The sequence below is a fragment of the Crotalus tigris genome, unplaced genomic scaffold, assembly GCF_016545835.1.
Source record: "Crotalus tigris isolate CLP2741 ecotype Arizona unplaced genomic scaffold, ASM1654583v1 scf7180000024470.1849372, whole genome shotgun sequence".
NCBI classification, from domain to species: Eukaryota; Metazoa; Chordata; class Lepidosauria; order Squamata; family Viperidae; genus Crotalus; species Crotalus tigris.
In genome coordinates this window covers 632,483-651,177 of record NW_024100641.1, presented here as the reverse complement: position 1 = coordinate 651,177, position 18,695 = coordinate 632,483, and the positions used below count along the sequence as shown (strand labels likewise).

The 18,695-nt window shown below is 45.4% G+C and overlaps 1 protein-coding gene across 1 annotated transcript in view; it reads left to right on the top strand.

Annotated features, from left to right (window-relative positions):
- LOC120303440 (G protein-coupled receptor kinase 5-like) overlaps positions 1-18,695 on the top strand; it is a 71,540-nt gene that overhangs the window by 45,787 nt on the left and 7,058 nt on the right. The window contains exons 4-10 of the mRNA XM_039332979.1: positions 2,491-2,568; positions 3,454-3,554; positions 4,881-4,973; positions 5,087-5,150; positions 14,765-14,905; positions 15,567-15,757; positions 18,609-18,646. Coding sequence (XP_039188913.1) covers positions 2,491-2,568; positions 3,454-3,554; positions 4,881-4,973; positions 5,087-5,150; positions 14,765-14,905; positions 15,567-15,757; positions 18,609-18,646 — 706 coding nt within the window. The remainder of the gene's footprint in view (positions 1-2,490; positions 2,569-3,453; positions 3,555-4,880; positions 4,974-5,086; positions 5,151-14,764; positions 14,906-15,566; positions 15,758-18,608; positions 18,647-18,695) is intronic.

Sequence of the window (18,695 nt, the reverse complement as noted above, 5' to 3'; positions counted from 1 at the left end):
CCTCTCCCCCCCTCCCCCCACTATTGGGGTGAGATGAGGAGTCTTGTTTCTCTTTGGTTGCTTAGCAGCAAACCCTGTTCCAAAACAATGGGGAGGGAATCTGTGGGTCAGACTTTTTAATAGCAGCAATGTGTGCTCTTCTCCACTGTCAGGCAAACAGCTTGTGGTCCTGTGGAAATAAGCCAGGAAAGGGAGGGAGGGGACACGAGAGAGACCAAAAGAATGTGGGGGGAGGGGCTAAAGGGAATCACAGACAGGGACTTTAAGCTTGAATCCAGAAGCAGAGTTGAATGCAGGACCACACTTTTGGCTTCAGGTTTCAGTTCCAGGAGTTCCCTTTATAAGTCCACACTGGGAGATGCAAAAATCCTCGCTTAGTTCTTGGTAGGGTTGAGTACGAAGCATTTCTTCATTCATACAGTAGCATCGGTGCACAGATTATAATACTTTACCATTCTATCATGAGAACCTCAAGTTCCTTATTTTCCCCCACGTTTAAATCCCACAATCCAGCCTAACAGAACATAGTCACTTTGCCTACTGTTTTGAGTGGGATGTGAGCCTGCTAGGATGTCCACAGTTCCTGGTCACTCTTCAGTCTTGTCCTGGATCAGCTCTGAGCTAGATGAGGACGTGTTTCTTGAAATTCCCAGACATTTGCAATATGACTATTTCAGAGTCAGGCTGAGGAAATAGTAAAGGTCCATTCTTGAGGCCATGCTTGGTCTTGGAGGATGTAGGGTGTTCATTCCTTAGCAACTTCAGATGCCTTGGATGCTTAAGGACCTAACCCATCTTTGCTGAGCTTGAAAAACTAAGCAGGATGAGATCTGGTTAGTATTTGGATGGAAGAGATCAAGAAGTCTTAAGATCATAGGCTAGTCTTGGTAGTCAGTAGAACATCCTAGTAGAAGTTTGATCCAACTACTTTGTATTTTTGTCTTTTCTGTTTATTTTAGACCAAGCCGCATCCTCCCCCTGAGACTCTAGCACAAATAAGTATGGAAAATTGGTGACATTCAAGTCACCGATTTATATTTACTTGTATTTATACAAGTAAACCAATTTAGCAACATCCGCATGCGTTTCATCACAGTTGTCATTGTGAACCAGTCGCGAAAATGTGTTCCATCCATAGTTCCAGGCATCTTGTTGATTAGTGAGCTATAAACATCCCCTTTCCCCCAGGAAAAATCTCTAGTATTTATGCTTTCCCATCTGTTATTTGCTCATACCCTGAAGTCAACCAGGGCTGTGAAAATCTCATCTGGCATCTGGTGCACAATATCCCCAAAGTTGCTTATATCCTTGATATAGGACAACTTGTGCCAAAAGAGAGCTGTTTTCAGTCCATTGTGTCATCTCCATGTATATGCAGTTAGGTCAACATATTAAGGAAAAAGACACTGAAACAATGTGATACTAGAGAAAAGCAAACCTAGAACTATTTTTCACTATTGAAAATAAAAAAAATGCTTGCAGTTTGACCCATTCCAGGAAGCATACAAAATACACCTATTTGTAAAGATGCCAAAAAAAATTTCTCCTGTTCCATATATAAATATACCAATCCATACTTGCATTTGATAAAATGAGAATATTGGTCAATTGTCCATCATCTGACTCTGACAATTGCTGCTAAGAGTAGATGTTGGCCCACCCAGAAGTCTGAGAAATAGGCTGATTCTCACAACCTTCTAAGCCCCTTGGATAAGCCGTACCTCAGTGGGCACAATGTGAACACTGTCAGTATAAAGCAGCCTTAAATTCACAACAGTAACTCGTGTCATGTTTTGTTCTTTACTAGTTCTCTAATCAGTTAGTACTTGATGACTTCTGTTTGAGCTCAGAGAAAAAGGAGAGGTGCTGGCTTCTTCTCAAGTTAATCAAGAAACAGTCCATTTCCTTTGTCTGCAAGAGCGCTGCAACCAGAGGGCAAGGGGAAGAAATAGAGAAGCCCATTCACATAGCTGATGCAATAATACACATCTGTGGGTGTGGAATTTCTTGACGACTGTGGCTGGCCAACAAGCCGGTTATTTAAATGCAAAACAGAAAAAAAAAAACATTTCTCCAGAACTGCACCTGAAAACATCACAACTCAGGAAATGTGGCAATTCTGGAAACCAGCAAGAAGGAAAGGCATCAATGTTTCATCTGTTAACGCACAACTTTATATCAGGACAGAGGTCACTCCAGGTTCTTCTCTGTGAAGAGCAACTTGACCTTTTAAAAATGAAAGGAAAAAACTGAAAGACCTCAAGGACCGAGTGGGTGATCTAGCTTTGAGCCATGTGGTTTGTGAGCCAGCAAAGAATGAGGAGAAACATACAGGCTTGACAAAACAAAACAAAACAAAACAAAAAAACCTGATGGAACCAAGAAGTGCTTCCCTAGATGTGTGGGATAGATGTCCTCTTTGGCCTCCAGGATAATGTCCTTTTCAGGTGGAGCTTCTTGTTTTGGTGACCCTCTTTTCTTGTTTCCCAGGCAGAATATGAGCTTTCTCCAGATGAGAAGCGCAAGGAAATGGGAGAAGAGATCATGCGGCAGTTTTTCAACAAGGAGGTCAGTATATCATCTTCAGAATATGAAAGGTGAAGATTGATAGGGTCCTTGTGAAAAGGTGGTTCGAATTCCAGAAGTGTAGCTAACAAATGCTAGAATCTGTAGGAACCTACGTTTCCTTTCTCTGGGATTGCCCCATTTTTCTTCTTCCAGCCAGATTGGGTAAAAGTGCCAGGATCATTTCAAAGGATGTGATCCTGGCTTTTAGAGTATCCCTGATTTTAAGAGTCCAAACACTGAGTAATCCAGAAGAAACTTCCCCAATTAGTTGGCTAAATTCTAACTGCCCTTCTTCTAGCCAACGGAATACGACTAACTGGAGAAGGCTGCTCTATGAACCGAGAGCAGAGACTTCAGAAGCATTTAGGAAGTGTTTATTTTACCCCAAGGAGGAGTCAAAGTAGAGAGTGAAGGGCAGAGAAGAATAAGAATTGAAATCTACTGACAGAAGAGAATATTTGTAACTCAGGGGTCAGCTGTAGAGTTCTTCGTGTTCTCTGAGCTTGGTGGTCTTCTTACAGACATTTCATTACTAAACTAAGGAGCATGATGGCTCATGTGGTTGGGACTCTGGGCTGGATGTTAGCAAACCTGTGTTTGAGACCCAAGTGCTGCCACGGGGTGGGGTGAGCTCTCATCTTTTGCTCCAGCTGGGGGCATGAAAGGAGCCACCAACTGTGCGTCCCCTTGGCAATGTGATGTCACCGGCTAATCCTTTAAACCAAGAAGCACCAAGTGCAAATTACTAAACTAGGTGACATCATCAGAGCACCACCAAGGACCCCACTGAATTGAAATCTAATGTGCCAGAGGGTTCACCGGCATTAAGAATTATTAAGCATTTGTTTATGGCTGGTTTCCTTCTTTTTATGTGTATGAGTTTAGTCCCTGGGCTATATGGCAGAAATTGGTGAACTTCTTGTGAACCAGTGCATAGAAGACCTGCAGAGAAGCCCTTGCAGGGACCTCTTTGGCAGCTGTGTACAGTAAGTACTGCACCCTAGAGATCTATAAGCGAGAAGGGCAAGGGGGTGGTTTCTGGTCAGGACAAGCTTGTATGCATAGATGCATAGAAGTCCCATTTGTTGCATGATAAACCAATCTTCCCCAAACTAGGAACCCTTCCAGATGTGTAGACCAACCGCAGAGTTCCAACCCAAGTGACCATTGCTGAGAATTATGGGAGTTGAAATGTATGAGTGGAGGGTGCCCAGTCGTAGAACATTGGGATAAAACATGGTTACCTTATCCATAATTTGCTCTAAAGAAGATAGCTGCATCAATCATGGTTGACGTTGGCTTGTTTTAAAGTCAGATGGTAATTAAAATAACCACAATTTGTTGGGTTCAAATAATGTGGCTAGATGTGGCTAATACGCTCATGCGACACACTTACTCATAGTTAACCATACTGAACGCTGTCCAGTTTTCTGGGTTCATACACTACAATAATTCATAACCACACAGGCTGAGTTTGCACAAATGCTATATTGAAATGATTTGGGGCTTAGTGTGTCATATAAAAGAGCCAATAATTCTCAAACTCTTTTTTTTTTAAATGTGTACCCAGTGAAGGAAAGGTGTGTATGAGCTGAATGGGAGGCTGAATTCATTCCTTTTACAATGAACTCAAAGAAAATTACTTAGTGTAGTTTTTGCTAATTACCTATTCCTCAGCTACATGAAGGCATCGGACAGAAGAAAGCTGATTTTTTTTGTTTGTTAACCAATTTGTAGCCAGTTAATTCAATAATTTTCTAAATGGCATTTTGCATCAAACAAAAGTTTATTTAGCCATGCATAAATCATAGCTTATTGAATCCATATGTCACACTAGGGAATAAATCATGGTTTACACACCATGACAATTGTCCATAATCCTGCTATCAATCTCAAACAAACCTTATTTTGGCTTAGGGATGAATGAACCTGGCTAAGTGATGCATCTTGCATTTGATCACCAATCAAGGCTGAACTGTATTTCTCGCCAATGAATTCCAAGGTGGACCATCATGGGCAGACGTAGCTTTAAAGCCAAAAAAAACCCCCAAACCCATTGGTCTTATATATAGCAGTGTTTCTCAACTTTGACAACTTTAAGATGTTTGGACTTCCACTCCTAGAATTCCTTAGGTAGCACACTGTTTGGAGAATTCTGGGAGTTGAAGTCCATGCATCTTAAAGTCACCACGGCTGAGAAACACTGCAGTGGAGAGCATCCAATATTCATCACTTTGGGAGCCCACAAAGAAGTTTCCTTCGTAAATCATAGGGGGGAAAAACACCCACTTTCAATTCCTCTTATCTCCTAGGCGCCTGCACGAATACCTGAGTGGTGCCCCTTTCACAAATTACCAGGACAGTATGTATTTTGACAGATTCCTCCAGTGGAAATACCTCGAGAGGTAAGACAATAACCTTGAGTAGCTGGAATGCAAGAAACCCCACTCATTCGCTGAGCTGTTGCTGATAAGAATGGGTCTTCAGTGATGCAATGTGATCTTCTTAATATCTTTAGGCAATCCGTGACCAAAGACACCTTCAGGCAATACCGGATTCTGGGCAAAGGAGGCTTCGGAGAGGTAGGTGACAGCTTGAACTGGGGTCAGAAGTAGCTTTGGATTCCTGTAATCTCAAATTCACTATGATTGTCTCTTTGGCTTCAGTTCTAACTAGGGATGGGTGAATTTGCCAGATTTGCTCAGGTGTGGTTTTTTTTAAAGCCTATTTTAGCTTTCTTCTGTATCAGTCCACAAACTTCCTCAAACATAATTAGCAGTTCTCCAGCAGGATGGCTGTAGAGTCCAAATGGATGGGTTCTATGACGGCCTTCCTGCCTGGCAGACTGGGTAAAAACTTCGGCCACACCCCTTCCTTTGGGCGTGACCCCAGTTTTGACTCAGTCTCGAAGCCTGGTAGAAGTGCGAGAAGCAGCTCTTAGGAAAGAAGAGTTTTCACAAAGAAAAGAATATCCTCTTCCAGTTTTTTTTTTTTTTTCCTCCCCTTTTTGCAGCAGGCAGGGATCCCGGGCAGAGGAATAGAACACCGACGCCTCCCAGCCAGGATCGTCGGAGTGGTGAGAGGATCGCCAGGGCGGTTAGCCAGGGGGGCTCGGGCCGGTCAGTGGATCTTCCGCGGATCCCGCCAAACAGCTGTTTGGCGCGGGGACATTTCCCGGACCACCCGCCGGGCAGCTGAGTGGCACGGAGGCCACTCGGTCCGGCGGAGGAGCTGAGGCGCCGTTCAGCGCCAAACAGCTGAGCGGCGCGGGAAAACAGAGCGCTGATCAGCTGAGCGGCGCGAGAAGCGCAGCGCGCCCAAACCGACCGGCAGAGCCTCAGCGCCGTTTTTTCTCCCCCAGCGGAGAGGCACAGCCCCCTTAAGGACAAAAGAGCCATTCAAGCCGGTTAATTACCCTATTGCTGGCTATTAAAGACCCGCCATTGTTGGAGCCTCGTGGCTCATCCGGCTACTATTGGGAGGCGGGGCTTCCTCCCATTCGCCATTTTAAACAAGCAGTTTAGCCGCCGCTTTTTTCCTTTACATTAAGACACTTGGGCAAGAGGAAGGAAGAGGAATAAAAGATTAGAACCTCTATCAGTTCTGAGCGTGGTCTGCTACCACAGCCACAGACCGGGGGAGAGAGAGATATAAACTGTACTTTTGTCTGGACTAGGTGAGGAGGTGAGGAGGAATATTTTTTCTTTTCCTAACTGTTCCTATAGTGACCTTTAGTCACTGCCTTGCAGGATCTTCTGTCCAAAGATTCCTGTCTGTCCGGCCATTGTTTGTATAGGCAGAAGAGGGCACAGCCCCAAGCATCTGCATCTGATCTGCGTATCTCATTCCCCCTTTCCAGGCATTGCCTACTCGGGGTGTCTGGCACAATGGCAGACAATGTCTCGTATTCAGTCACACAGGTCCCTCAATTGTCCCCCCCACAGCAACAACAAAAACGCAGATCTTCTGAATCAGAGGTGGGGGGGAAGAAGAAAGCTAAAACAAAGCACCTTTCTCAGAAGGGACAGTCCAAAACGGCTGAGCGAGAGGCTTTGAGGAGACATTTGGCTTTAGAAAGGCAAATTAGCAGAGCACAGAGAACCAATGTCAATGGGACAAATTTGGTTTCCCCTGTCCCAGGGGTGGCACCCAGCACAGAACCTACTGCCGAGGAAGTGCTCAAGACTTGGTCTCCTCCTGGGGAAACTGAACAGTTAGATTCCTCCAATCCCTCCTCACCAGCTTCTTCACCCGACCACACTCCAGCGCCTCACCCCAACGACAAGGCGCAGGAGAACATATGGTCGGCACAATTTCATGCATTCATGCAGGATGCATTCTCCCAGTTCATGGCTTCTAAGGGGCAAGTGGCCTTTCACACACCCCGTAAGGGACGGGCTAGGCCGCCCCCTACCAGCATCTCTGAAACTTCCTCTCAATTGGGAGAGGGTGACTCAGTAGACCTGGACATGTCAGACATGCCCCTCTCGGAGGACGAGGAGACCGCACCTGAGCAGGCGACAAGCTCTGGCCTCTTTAACCCAGCGCTCCTAAAATCACTCCTGATAAAGGCAGTTTCCACAGTCAACCTAACATCAGTACAGGATGAGAAGCCCTCAACAAGCAAGGAGGCCAATCCTCTATTTGCCAAAAAGGTTCCACAGGATAAGTACATCCCATGTGCGGAGGTCTTTATGACCACGCTGGAGGAACAATGGTCCTCACTTGCGAGCCCACCGGCACCTAACAGCGCGGAAAGAAAGCTTTTCAACCTATCTCCCTCCTTCTCTAACATGTTAGAGGTTCCCACTGTAGATAACCCCTTGATCTCATTATTTTCTACCTCCGCGATTCCAGGAGACATGGCGGAGGTCTTGAGACCTGAGGAGAAGAAATTTGAACACTCCCTCCGGCGTTCCCATATGGCCGCAGCCTGGGCGGCCAGAGCAGCCACTTCATCATCATTCTTCGCGAGGGCCAGTATCATGTGGCTGAGGGAACTGCAAGGCACGGTGCCTCCAGACCAGGTCAGAGTACACCAAACATTGGCCAAGCTCCTCGCGGCCTCTCAATTCGTGTCTGACGCTTCACTGTACGCAACAAAGTATGCGGCAAGGTCCATTGCGGCCACAGTGGCCTCGCGAAGGCTACTGTGGCTCAAAAATTGGAAGACAGACCTGAGGTCCAAATGGCGTCTTTCGACGTCCAAATACAGTGGAGAAGCCCTGTTTGGTTCCATTCTGGACCCACACGTCAGCGAAGGCAGAGACAAGAAAAAAATCCTAGTGCATCCATCAAAGAAGTTAGACAGGAGAGGCAGTCAGGACTTCCGGAGACAGGGCTCCCGCCCAGGAAGCCCCTGGGAATGGAGACAGCCCTTTCGATCAGGGCAATCCTGGGACTGGCCCAGAGGCTCACGATCCTTCTATCCGAGACAGGATCGAACCCAGGATCGCCAAAGCCCGGGAGCCAGAGGCCAGTTCCAGTCCAGACGCCCATATAGGGGAGCGGGAGGCAGATCCTTTAAGCGTACCAAGTGACGCCAAACAGGACACTCCCATCGGGGGTCGGTTAGGAAACTTCATCGAGGTCTGGGAGCAGACCACCACCGACGCCTGGGTCTTGGAAACGATCAGGCATGGCCTGACCTTAGACTTTTGTTCTCCCCCACCAAGCCGGTTCATCAGATGCCCCATCTCCAGAAAGGTACACAAGACGAGGCTGATAACTTCGGCCATAGCTCACCTCCTGTCAATTCAAGCCATAGAGAGGGTACCAAAGGAAGAGGAGGGAAGAGGATTTTATTCCATCCTCTTCGTTATTCCAAAGACATCAGGAGGGTGGAGAGCAATATTGGACCTGAAGGGCCTGAATCATTTCATAAAGTACAGGAAGTTCAAGATGCACTCATTGAAGTCCATCCTAGCCAGCGTCAGGGAAGACGATCTATTATCCTCAATAGATCTCACAGAGGCGTACCTACACATTCCCATCCATCCCAGCTACCGGAAATTCCTCAGATTTACCTACGCGGGCCGGCATTACCAATACAGGGCCTTACCCTTCGGACTATCTTCAGCACCAAGGGTATTTACCAAAATCCTAGCTGTAATAGCAGCCCATCTCAGGCTGATGCCGGTTCGCGTACAGTTTTATCTGGACGACATCTTGATTCAGTCCAGATCTCAGGAACAAGCAAGGGCAGATCTCAAGACCACGATCCGAACCCTACAGGGGCACGGATTCTCGGTCAATCTAAACAAGAGCCACCTCATTCCCTCAAGGAGACTGCAACACCTGGGCGCGGTGATAGACACGTCACAGTGCAGGGTATTCCTTTCCCAGGAGCGACTGATCAGCATATCCAAGCTAATCCACCAAATTCAAAAGATCAGGAGAGTGCCCTTGCTACAACTCTCGAAGCTCCTGGGGAAGATGATATCTTGCATGGGCATCATCCCATGGGCAAGGCTCCACTCGAGGGAGTTGCAGTGGTTCCTCCTACCCTACCAGAGGAGGAACCTCAGCACCTCCAGCAGGAGAGTGCCGGTACCAGCACAGGTGATGAAATCACTAAAATGGTGGCTATCCCCCATGACACTCAAGGGGAGCATATTCAGGGAACCGAACAGGGTCACGCTCACGACAGATGCGAGCCTGTTCGGATGGGGAGCCCATCTGGGGACCCAGATAGCACAGGGCCAGTGGGGTCAGAAGGACCTGTCACACAGCATCAACTGGCTAGAGCTCCGGGCCATACACCTGGCCCTCCGTCATTTCTCACACCTAGTAACGAGGAGGCACGTCCTCGTGCTTACAGACAATGTAGCAGCCAAGGCGCATGTAAACAAGGAGGGAGGAACGAAATCAGTGGAACTAATGAAGGAAGCATTGGCTCTGGCTCGGTGGGCAGAAGCCAATGTGAGTTCCATCAGAGCGGAACACATCTCAGGGGAGACAAACACCCAGGCAGACTCCCTGAGCAGAGCCAAGGTGGACCAGTCGGAATGGCGTCTGGACCCGGCTCTCTTCGAGGAGATCTCCCGGAGGTTCGGACAACCGCACCTAGATCTATTTGCCAACCACAAGAACACACAGCTCCCCAGGTTCTTCTCCAGATTCCCGTCCCCGGGATCGGAGGGAACGGATGCTCTCAGGTGCCGGTGGCCGGCGCAACTCCTGTACGCCTTCCCACCACTGCCATTAATACCGGCAACCATACGCAAGATGATCCTGGAGGGCGCAGAAATGGTCTGCATTGCCCCTCACTGGCCACGGCGCCCGTGGTTTGCCGACCTCGTGGACCTTTCGATATCACCTCCGTGGAGGATCCCCCCGGACAAGGTAAAACTCAGTCAGGGCAAGCTTGTACACCCAGATCCCCAGTGGCTACAACTAGCCGCTTGGCATTTGAGCGGCAAAGCTTAACTAAACAATCTTATTCTGCAGGGGTGATATCGATCATACAGGCATCACGAAGAGCGTCCACTAATAGGATTTATGACGCTACGTGGAAGGGATTTTGTAGGTGGTGCGCTTCGCTTCACCTAGACCCGACCGCAGTATCTATTCCCAATATCCTAGATTACCTACTGGAGGGTCTTAATAAGGGCCTGTCAGTCAATACTATCCGCAGACAGATATCGGCCCTCTCAACTGTACTCTCCTGCGACAACTTAACTTCCCTAGCACAGCATCCAGCTATTAATGCCTTTTTAAAAGGGGCATCTAACACAAAGCCCCCAGTCATACACAGGTACCCGTCCTGGAACCTGCCTAAGGTCCTTCTAGCCTTGACATCAGCACCCTTCGAACCTCTTGAAACATGCTCACTCCATCACCTATCACTGAAGGTAGCTTTCCTTGTGGCAATTACTTCAGCAAGAAGAATCTCAGAACTAGCAGCACTGTCAGTAAGGAAGGATCTGTGTACCTTTTTCAAAGACAGGGTCGTTCTTAGACCAGACCCGACCTTCATTCCGAAGGTAAATAGCATCTTTCACAGATCTCAGGAACTTTCGCTTCCTGATTTCTGTCCAAGACCCAAACATAGACTAGAACACAGATGGCACAAGCTGGACGTGCGGAGAGCGCTGTGTTTCTACGTGAAACGCACCTCGGCTTTCCGAAAGACTGAAGCATTATTTGTGTCCTTTCAACCAGCAACTATGGGAAAGAAGGTATCTCCTTCCACCATAGGCAGGTGGATCAGAGCCTGCATAGCGCAGGCCTACGTCTCACAGGATTTGCCAGCACCCACTCAGGTGACTGCTCACTCAACTCGGAGCGCAGCTACATCTGCGGCGTGGCTAACGCAAGCTCCGGTGGAAGAGATTTGCAGGGCCGCAACCTGGTCCTCACCTTCGGTTTTTATTCGACATTACCGTTTAGACTCCCTAGCAGCAGCAGACGCGGCTTTTGGCAGAAGAGTTCTTCAACAAGTCGTATCTGCTCAGAGTTCGGTAGCCTAGACATTCCCTCCCAGGGGGACATGAGGGCTTTGGTATGTCCCATCCATTTGGACTCTACAGCCATCCTGCTGGAGAAGGGGCGTTGTCTTACCTGAACGCCTTTTCTCAGCAGGATGATGTAGAGTCCAAGCCCACCCAGAGGATAGGTCTAGGCAGGGTTATAATAAAGATATAATAAAGAGCTGCAAGGTTAATTCCAACAAAGTTTCTCGCCTAAGTCAAAACTGGGGTCACGCCCAAAGGAAGGGGTGTGGCCGAAGTTTTTACCCAGTCTGCCAGGCAGGAAGGCCGTCATAGAACCCATCCATTTGGACTCTACATCATCCTGCTGAGAAAAGGCGTTCAGGTAAGACAACGCCCCTTTTCCAAATCTGTCTGCTTTTGGGAGGGAGGCATTGTTTGAATTATGAACAGATGAAGACATATTTGGAAGGTAGAAATTGTATCATTTAAGTGGGCTGCATTTTGGGTCTAGGTTTCTGAAACGCGTACGGGTTAGGTTTTCATCAAAACGAATCAGACTAATGTGTCTGCTGTGCCTACCTATCACCCTTCTATTATTGCCTGTCGAATCGTCATAGCAGTTCCTAGCAGTGAGCGTGACAGGCTCACTGTTGCATGTGCAGAAGCTGTTTCAGACCAGGATAGATGTAGGTGACCAATTCGTGAGCATGAATTGTCTATGGAGATTCTCAGTCATCCAGATCATGATTGTCCCAAAGGTGCTTTTCAAAAGGCGACTGACTGGACTTCCTTGCTTTTCTTTGAAGAGGTTTGGCTTATCATCTGAGAAGCTCCTTCAGCTCTGACTGGCTGGTGGGAATGGATCTCAGCTTTCATCCTTCAGATGTTGCCCTCTAGTCAAAAAAATGCCTTCAAGATCTCTTGAGGAGTTATCTATGCTAGATCAAAGAGAGATAACTTTGTCCTGTCCTGCTTTGCCTTCTTGCTTATCTAAAGCTGTTTTCATGAAGATATATATATCTTCAAGTGTTTTTTACGTAATTATCAAGGCAAGCAACCATTGTGTTTATGTATAATAAGTAGCTTGGCTGAAGGGGAATTTTGATAGGGAAAGCGAGATCTTTGATGATTCTGATCTGATGTTTAGAGAACCTCTGGACTACATGCCAGATTCTGAAGTCATTATTATACCTTTAAGGAAGACTTGGGATTTTCACTTAGCAATGAGGAAGAGCTTTAGAATAGAATAGAATAGAATAGAATAGAATAGAATAGAATAGAATAGAATAGAATAGAATAGAATAGAATAGAATATCTTTATTGTCATTGTGTAACTCACAATGACATTAAGTATTATTAATTATTATTGATCATCGCACAGTCAGCCAGATGTTCAGACTGGATTTGGCATTTTTGTCTACCTATCAAGTCCTTACCCAGGATCTGGGATAGGCAGATGTGGATGTTTGATGATATTACAGATATCATCGCAGGATGGAAGCAGTTCCTAGTAAGGCCGCCTTTTGCAATTGACTAATGGCGAATTTGTCAATGCCAATGATGTTCAAGTGGTGCTCCAGTTGTTGTTGTTGTTGCTATTATTATTATTATCAGTATTATTGTATACTCTATAACTTTGAGTAAAGAGGAAATGTCAAAATGCAAGAATAAAATGTGCCCTCCTATCCATACCCAAGCACTCCGAATTTGTTGGTGACATCCATTTTGCTCTAGGAGTTCATGGTGATCTAACCCTAACCCTAAGTGGAATTTTCCTCCAATGGGATTTTCCCATGTATTTTACCAGGAAACATAGATAGGGCAGGCTAGAAAAGTCAGTGCCCTCCTAACCATACCCAAGCACTCCGAATTTGTTGGTGATGTCCATTTTGCTCTAGGAGTTCATGGTGACCTAACCCTAACCCTAAGTGGAATTTTCCTCCAATGGGATTTTCCCATGTATTTTACCAGGAAACATAGATAGGGCAGGCTAGAAAAGTCAGTGCCCTCCTAACCATACCCAAGCACTCGAATTTGTTGGTGACTCCATTTTGCTTAGGAGTTCATGGTGACCTAACCCTAACCCTAAGTGGAATTTTCCTCCAATGGGATTTTCCCATGTATTTACCAGGAAACATAGATAGGGCAGGCTAGAAAAGTCAGTGCCCTCCTAACCATACCCAAGCACTCTGAATTTTTGGCAGTGTTCCATTTTGCTCTAGGAGTTCATGTGACCTAACCCTAACCTAAGTGGAATTTTCCTCCAATGGGATTTTCCATGTATTTTACCAGAAACATATGATAGGGAGGCTAGAAAAGTCAGTGCCCTCCTAACCATACCCAAGCACCCGAATTTGTTGGTGACACCATTTTGCTCTAGGAGTTCATGGTGACTAACCCTAACCCTAAGTAGAATATTCCTCCAATGGGATTTTCCCATGTATTTTACCAGGAAACATAGATAGGGCAGGCTAGAAAAGTCAGTGCCCTCCTAACCATACCAAAGCACTCCGAATTTGTTGGCAGTGTCCATTTTGCTCTAGAAGTTCATGATGACCTAACCCTAACCCTAAGTGGAATTTTCCTCCAATGGGATTTTCCCATGTATTTTACCAGGAAACATAGATAGGGCAGGCTAGAAAAGTCAGTGCCCTCCTAACCATACCAAGCACTCCGAATTTGTTGGTGACATCCATTTTGCTCTAGGAGTTCATGGTGACCTAACCCTAACCCTAAGTGGAATTTTTCTCCAATGGGATTTTCCCATGTATTTTACCAGGAAACATAGATAGGGCAGGCTAGAAAAGTCAGTGCCCTCCTAACCATACCCAAGCACTCCGAATTTGTTGGTGACATCCATTTTGCTCTAGGAGTTCATGGTGACCTAACCCTAACCCTAAGTGGAATTTTCCTCCAAGGGATTTTCCCATGTATTTTACCAGGAAACATAGATAGGGCAGGCTAGAAACGTCAGTGCCCTCCTAACCATACCCAAGCACTCCGAATTTGTTGGTGATGTCCATTTTGCTCTAGGAGTTCATGGTGACCTAACCCTAACCCTAAGTGGAATTTTCCTCCAATGGGATTTTCCCATGTATTTTACCAGGAAACATAGATAGGGCAGGCTAGAAAAGTCAGTGCCCTCCTAACCATACCCAAGCACTCCGAATTTGTTGGTGACATCCATTTTGCTCTAGGAGTTCATGGTGACCTAACCCTAACCCTAAGTGGAATTTTTCTCCAATGGGATTTTCCCATGTATTTTACCAGGAAACATAGATAGGGCAGGTTAGAAAGGTCAGTGCCCTCCTAACCATACCCAAGCACTCCGAATTTGTTGGTGACATCCATTTTGCTCTAGGAGTTCATGGTGACCTAACCCTAACCCTAAGTGGAATTTTCCTCCAAGGGATTTTCCCATGTATTTTACCAGGAAACATAGATAGGGCAGGCTAGAAAAGTCAGTGCCCTCCTAACCATACCCAAGCACTCCAAATTTGTTGGTGACGTCCATTTTGCTCTAGGAGTTCGTGGTGACCTAACCCTAAGGGGAATTTTCCTCCAATGGGATTTTCCCATGTATTTTACCAGGAAACATAGATAGGGCAGGCTAGAAAAATCAGTGCCCTCCTAACCATACCCAAGCACTCCGAATTTGTTGGTACCTTTAAAAGAGTAGGGCTTCCATCAGTAACACTACTGTAGTGTCACTAGCAACCAGTAAATGTGCCCCTGACAATCCCACCTTTTCTTGCCTTTAGGTTTGTGCATGCCAAGTGCGTGCTACAGGGAAGATGTACGCTTGCAAAAAGCTGGAGAAGAAGCGCATCAAAAAGCGGAAAGGGGAGGCGATGGCTCTGAATGAGAAGCAGATCTTGGAGAAGGTCAACAGCCGATTTGTGGTGAGCAAAAGTCCTGGCTGTGCTGTTGACAACTCCATTTGGGATTTGGCCTTTAGAAGACTGAAATATCAAAAGACTTCTGTTTGCTAATGCTATTTGGCTCTGCATTCTGAGGGGAATTTCACAGTATCAGATTCGACCTGGTTGGTTAGCTGCAGTTTTTGACCTTGATAATTAAATGAAGCTTCTTCAATTCAAAAGCAATAATAGCAAGTATGTTTTAGGGCAGCTCAGACCAGTTTTAACATGTATCTTCTCCAGATCTAATTGGGCAAATCATGTTGTACCCAAATAACACTTCCAGTTCCTAGAAATTACTTGACCCGTGTGACTTTTAAAGTAGCCCTATCATTTTTTCAGACTTCACTCATCTGAAAGAAAAAAAAATTGTGGCTGCTTTAATGAGTAACAGACTAGCTTGAACTTGCATTCTGGAAGACATCAACAGATTCATTCTCAAAGCATGCACAGCTCTATTAAATAAGAAAATAATGCAGTTCACTGTATTCCTAAACTATTGAATGTCATATGTTTGTGGAAGGGGGTAAACAGGCGGAAGATGATTGCTATTTATGTGTTTCTGGATAGCTGGACACTGTAGAAGCAGAATTCTGGAGTATATCTGGAGTCAACTGCTCCTTCTTTTCATCTGTGTCAACAGGTCAGTTTGGCTTATGCCTATGAAACAAAGGATGCTCTGTGCCTGGTCCTCACAATCATGAATGGAGGTGACCTGAAGTTTCACATCTACAACATGGGCAACCCGGGTTTTGACAATGAGCGTGTCACCTTCTACGCTGCAGAGATTTGCTGTGGTCTTGAACATTTGCACCGAGAGGGCATTATTTACAGGTGAGAGGGGATGGAGTTATTTCCTGTTTCCAAGAAGGTAGAAAAAGGGCTATGGTAAAGTCTCCCTTGTTACACAGTTGGCATGATGGAGAAGTGATCATCATCCTTCATCTGATTAAATCTTGAGTTATCAAATGGCAGAGGGAATCAACTGCTAAGCCAACGTCACTCTACCTGGCACACTCCATGTGGATTCTTTAGGAGTTGTAACCAACAATTTCAGAGGGAGAGATGTGTTAAACCATAATGGATTAGACAAAAGGATCCAGTTGTCTCTATAACCCTTTGGAATGCCACATCCCAGCATGGTCCTTTACCCCTCTGAGATTTAAAGTAGCACTCACTGCATAACAGTCGCCCGCCTGTCATTTGAGGTCACTGACCAAATGAATCTTCATAGATTTGAAATCAAGTGTCCATCTGTATACCTTTGAAAGCACCTTCGTAATAGTGATCATCTCTCTCTTTGAGATTCAAAGCTTTCCCAGATCGCTTTGTAATACTCAGACTTAGTGCTGGATAACATTCATCGGTGAAAACTGCAACAGAATGCTGTAGAGGGTGGTGCTTCTGATCACTGAGCTTAGTAGACAATCACAACCTCTTTCAAAAAAACCCAAAACCTTCCATTTCCACTCCTCCCTTCCTCTTCTTCATAACCCCCCCCCCCCTTCTCCAGCAGCTAGCATTCCACACCCATGAGTGTTCTGCATTCTAATTGGTCTGTTTGGGAGAAACACACTCTATTAACCTTTCTCTCTAAGTATATTTTTTATTTCTACATAAATTGGGATTCTCCCAAGTTTACTACTAGCTCCCTCTTGTGTCTCTACGGTGCCAAGACACAGGAGCCATGAGTGTTCCCTGGCCTTTCGTCTTCCTTGTAAAGGGGAAGTACAAACATACGATCTAGAAATATTGTGTTATTGCTCTATATTTGATCTACAGCAAGAGCCTCTCTTGTGAGTCCCTCTAAGGTGGGACTAGAACTTGCGGTCTCCTAGTGATTGTCATTGGCAATATAGTGTGTATTGTTGTTGTTGTTGTTAGTTGCGAAGTCGTGTCCAACACATCACGACCCCACGGACAACGTTCCTCCAGGCCTTCCTGTCCTCTACCATCTTCTGGAGTCCATTTAAGCTCACGCCTACTGCTTCGGTGACTCCATCCAGCCACCTCATTCTCTTCTTCTGTTGCCCTCCATCTTTCCCAGCATTAGGCTCTTCTCCAGGGAGTCCTTCCTTCTCATTAGGTGGCCAAAGTATTTGAGTTTCCACTTCAGGATCTGGCCTTCTAAAGAGCAGTCAGGGTTGATCTCCTCTAGGACTGACCGGTTTGAACGCCTTGCAGTCCAAGGGGCGCATACATTCATTAAAAAAACCAGTGCATTAGAACACCCTCGCCCATTTTTTTAACATCATAAATTGCTTTATTTTAGAGTAGACAAATAGTAGTATAATAAAATCATGCTTTGATTTGCCTAAAACCTATCTTCAATAATGTGCACAACTCATCTGGTCCCAAATGGAACGAAAATGACCAGAAAGTGTTTAGCAAATGGGAAAAAAATTGTATTGCATTATTTATATTCCCTTATTAAAAGATATTCATTTCTTTAAAAAATCCCATAGCACTTTACTGCGATAAAACAATAAAATCTGAAAAGTACTATCATGCAATGCATACAGTAACGTGCATTGCATTATAGTACAAATACAAAAATAAATACAAATTAATTCAAATGTGGAAATTAAGGAGCCTCATTTTCATGTAGTCCCTGGCAAAGAATTAAGGGAATTCCTGAGTATTATTAGACAAGATCATTCTAACTTAAAATATATTCTGTCTTCTTGAACAAGCCAGCAAAATCAGCCAGTATATGTGACTTGACTTATCTAATAATTGACAGGAATCTATTTTAAAGAATTATTTCAGATTTGCACATAGTAGCCAACCAGACAAGTGGTGTTGTAAATTCTGGGTTCTTTTCTAGTCGTGTAAAGGGAAGAAAAGGGAAAAGGACATGTGGATGATTCTTGGCAGCTACCTGTCTGTACATGTGCAAACATTCCTTTCATGGATTTAGCCATTGTATTATGCCATGGTTTCTTAACCATGTTTATTCAGCAATACGGCATCAGACTAACCGCACTCTAGCTTAAGTGAAGTTTGAATCAACATGACCATACTTGCAGGAGAGTTGAAGGCGTTGTAATCAAACACCTCTAAAAGAACACTAGTCTGAGGAAAGCTTTTTTCGAGATAAACGTTACCACGAAGCGAGCAAACCACCAGGAAATGTCCCAAGGAAGGCTATTAAAAACAACTGAAAAAGGAAAAGGACTGTCCCAGTTAGAAGCTAGTCCTCTGGGCTTTGAAAGATGAGAGAGAGGTATATTTGGAAGTAATTTTACTGGAAGGTGCCTAGACAAAAATCAAACCGTCTGTTATGTTTGTAAGCTTCAAGTGTTCTGGAAGCCCCCTTCCCAGTTAATTTCTTTATTTTTATTTGTATCCTGCCTTTGTTATTTTTTTTAACAAGGTGGAGAACATATTTAATGTTCCTTTTTCCTCCTGTTTTTCCCACAACTCTTTGATGTGAATTGGGCTGAGAGAGGGCGACTGGCCCAAGATCATCCACCTGGCTTTCGTGCCTCGGGGGGGGGGGGACTAGGACACAGGGTCTCCTAGTGATTGGCCCAAAGTTATCTGGCTGTTGTTCATGACTAAGGCTGGATTTGAACTCACAATCTCCCAGTTTCTAGGCTGGTGCCTTAACTGCTAGACCAAACTGATTTTCAAACTGGTTACCTGGTTCTTATCCTGGATTGTGTGTCTATCTCCCCTGCAGGGACCTGAAGCCAGAGAACAGTCTCCTGGATGATGATGGTGAGTGCCACAGGTCACATGTTTGAATTGTTCCTGTTATAGACTTTCA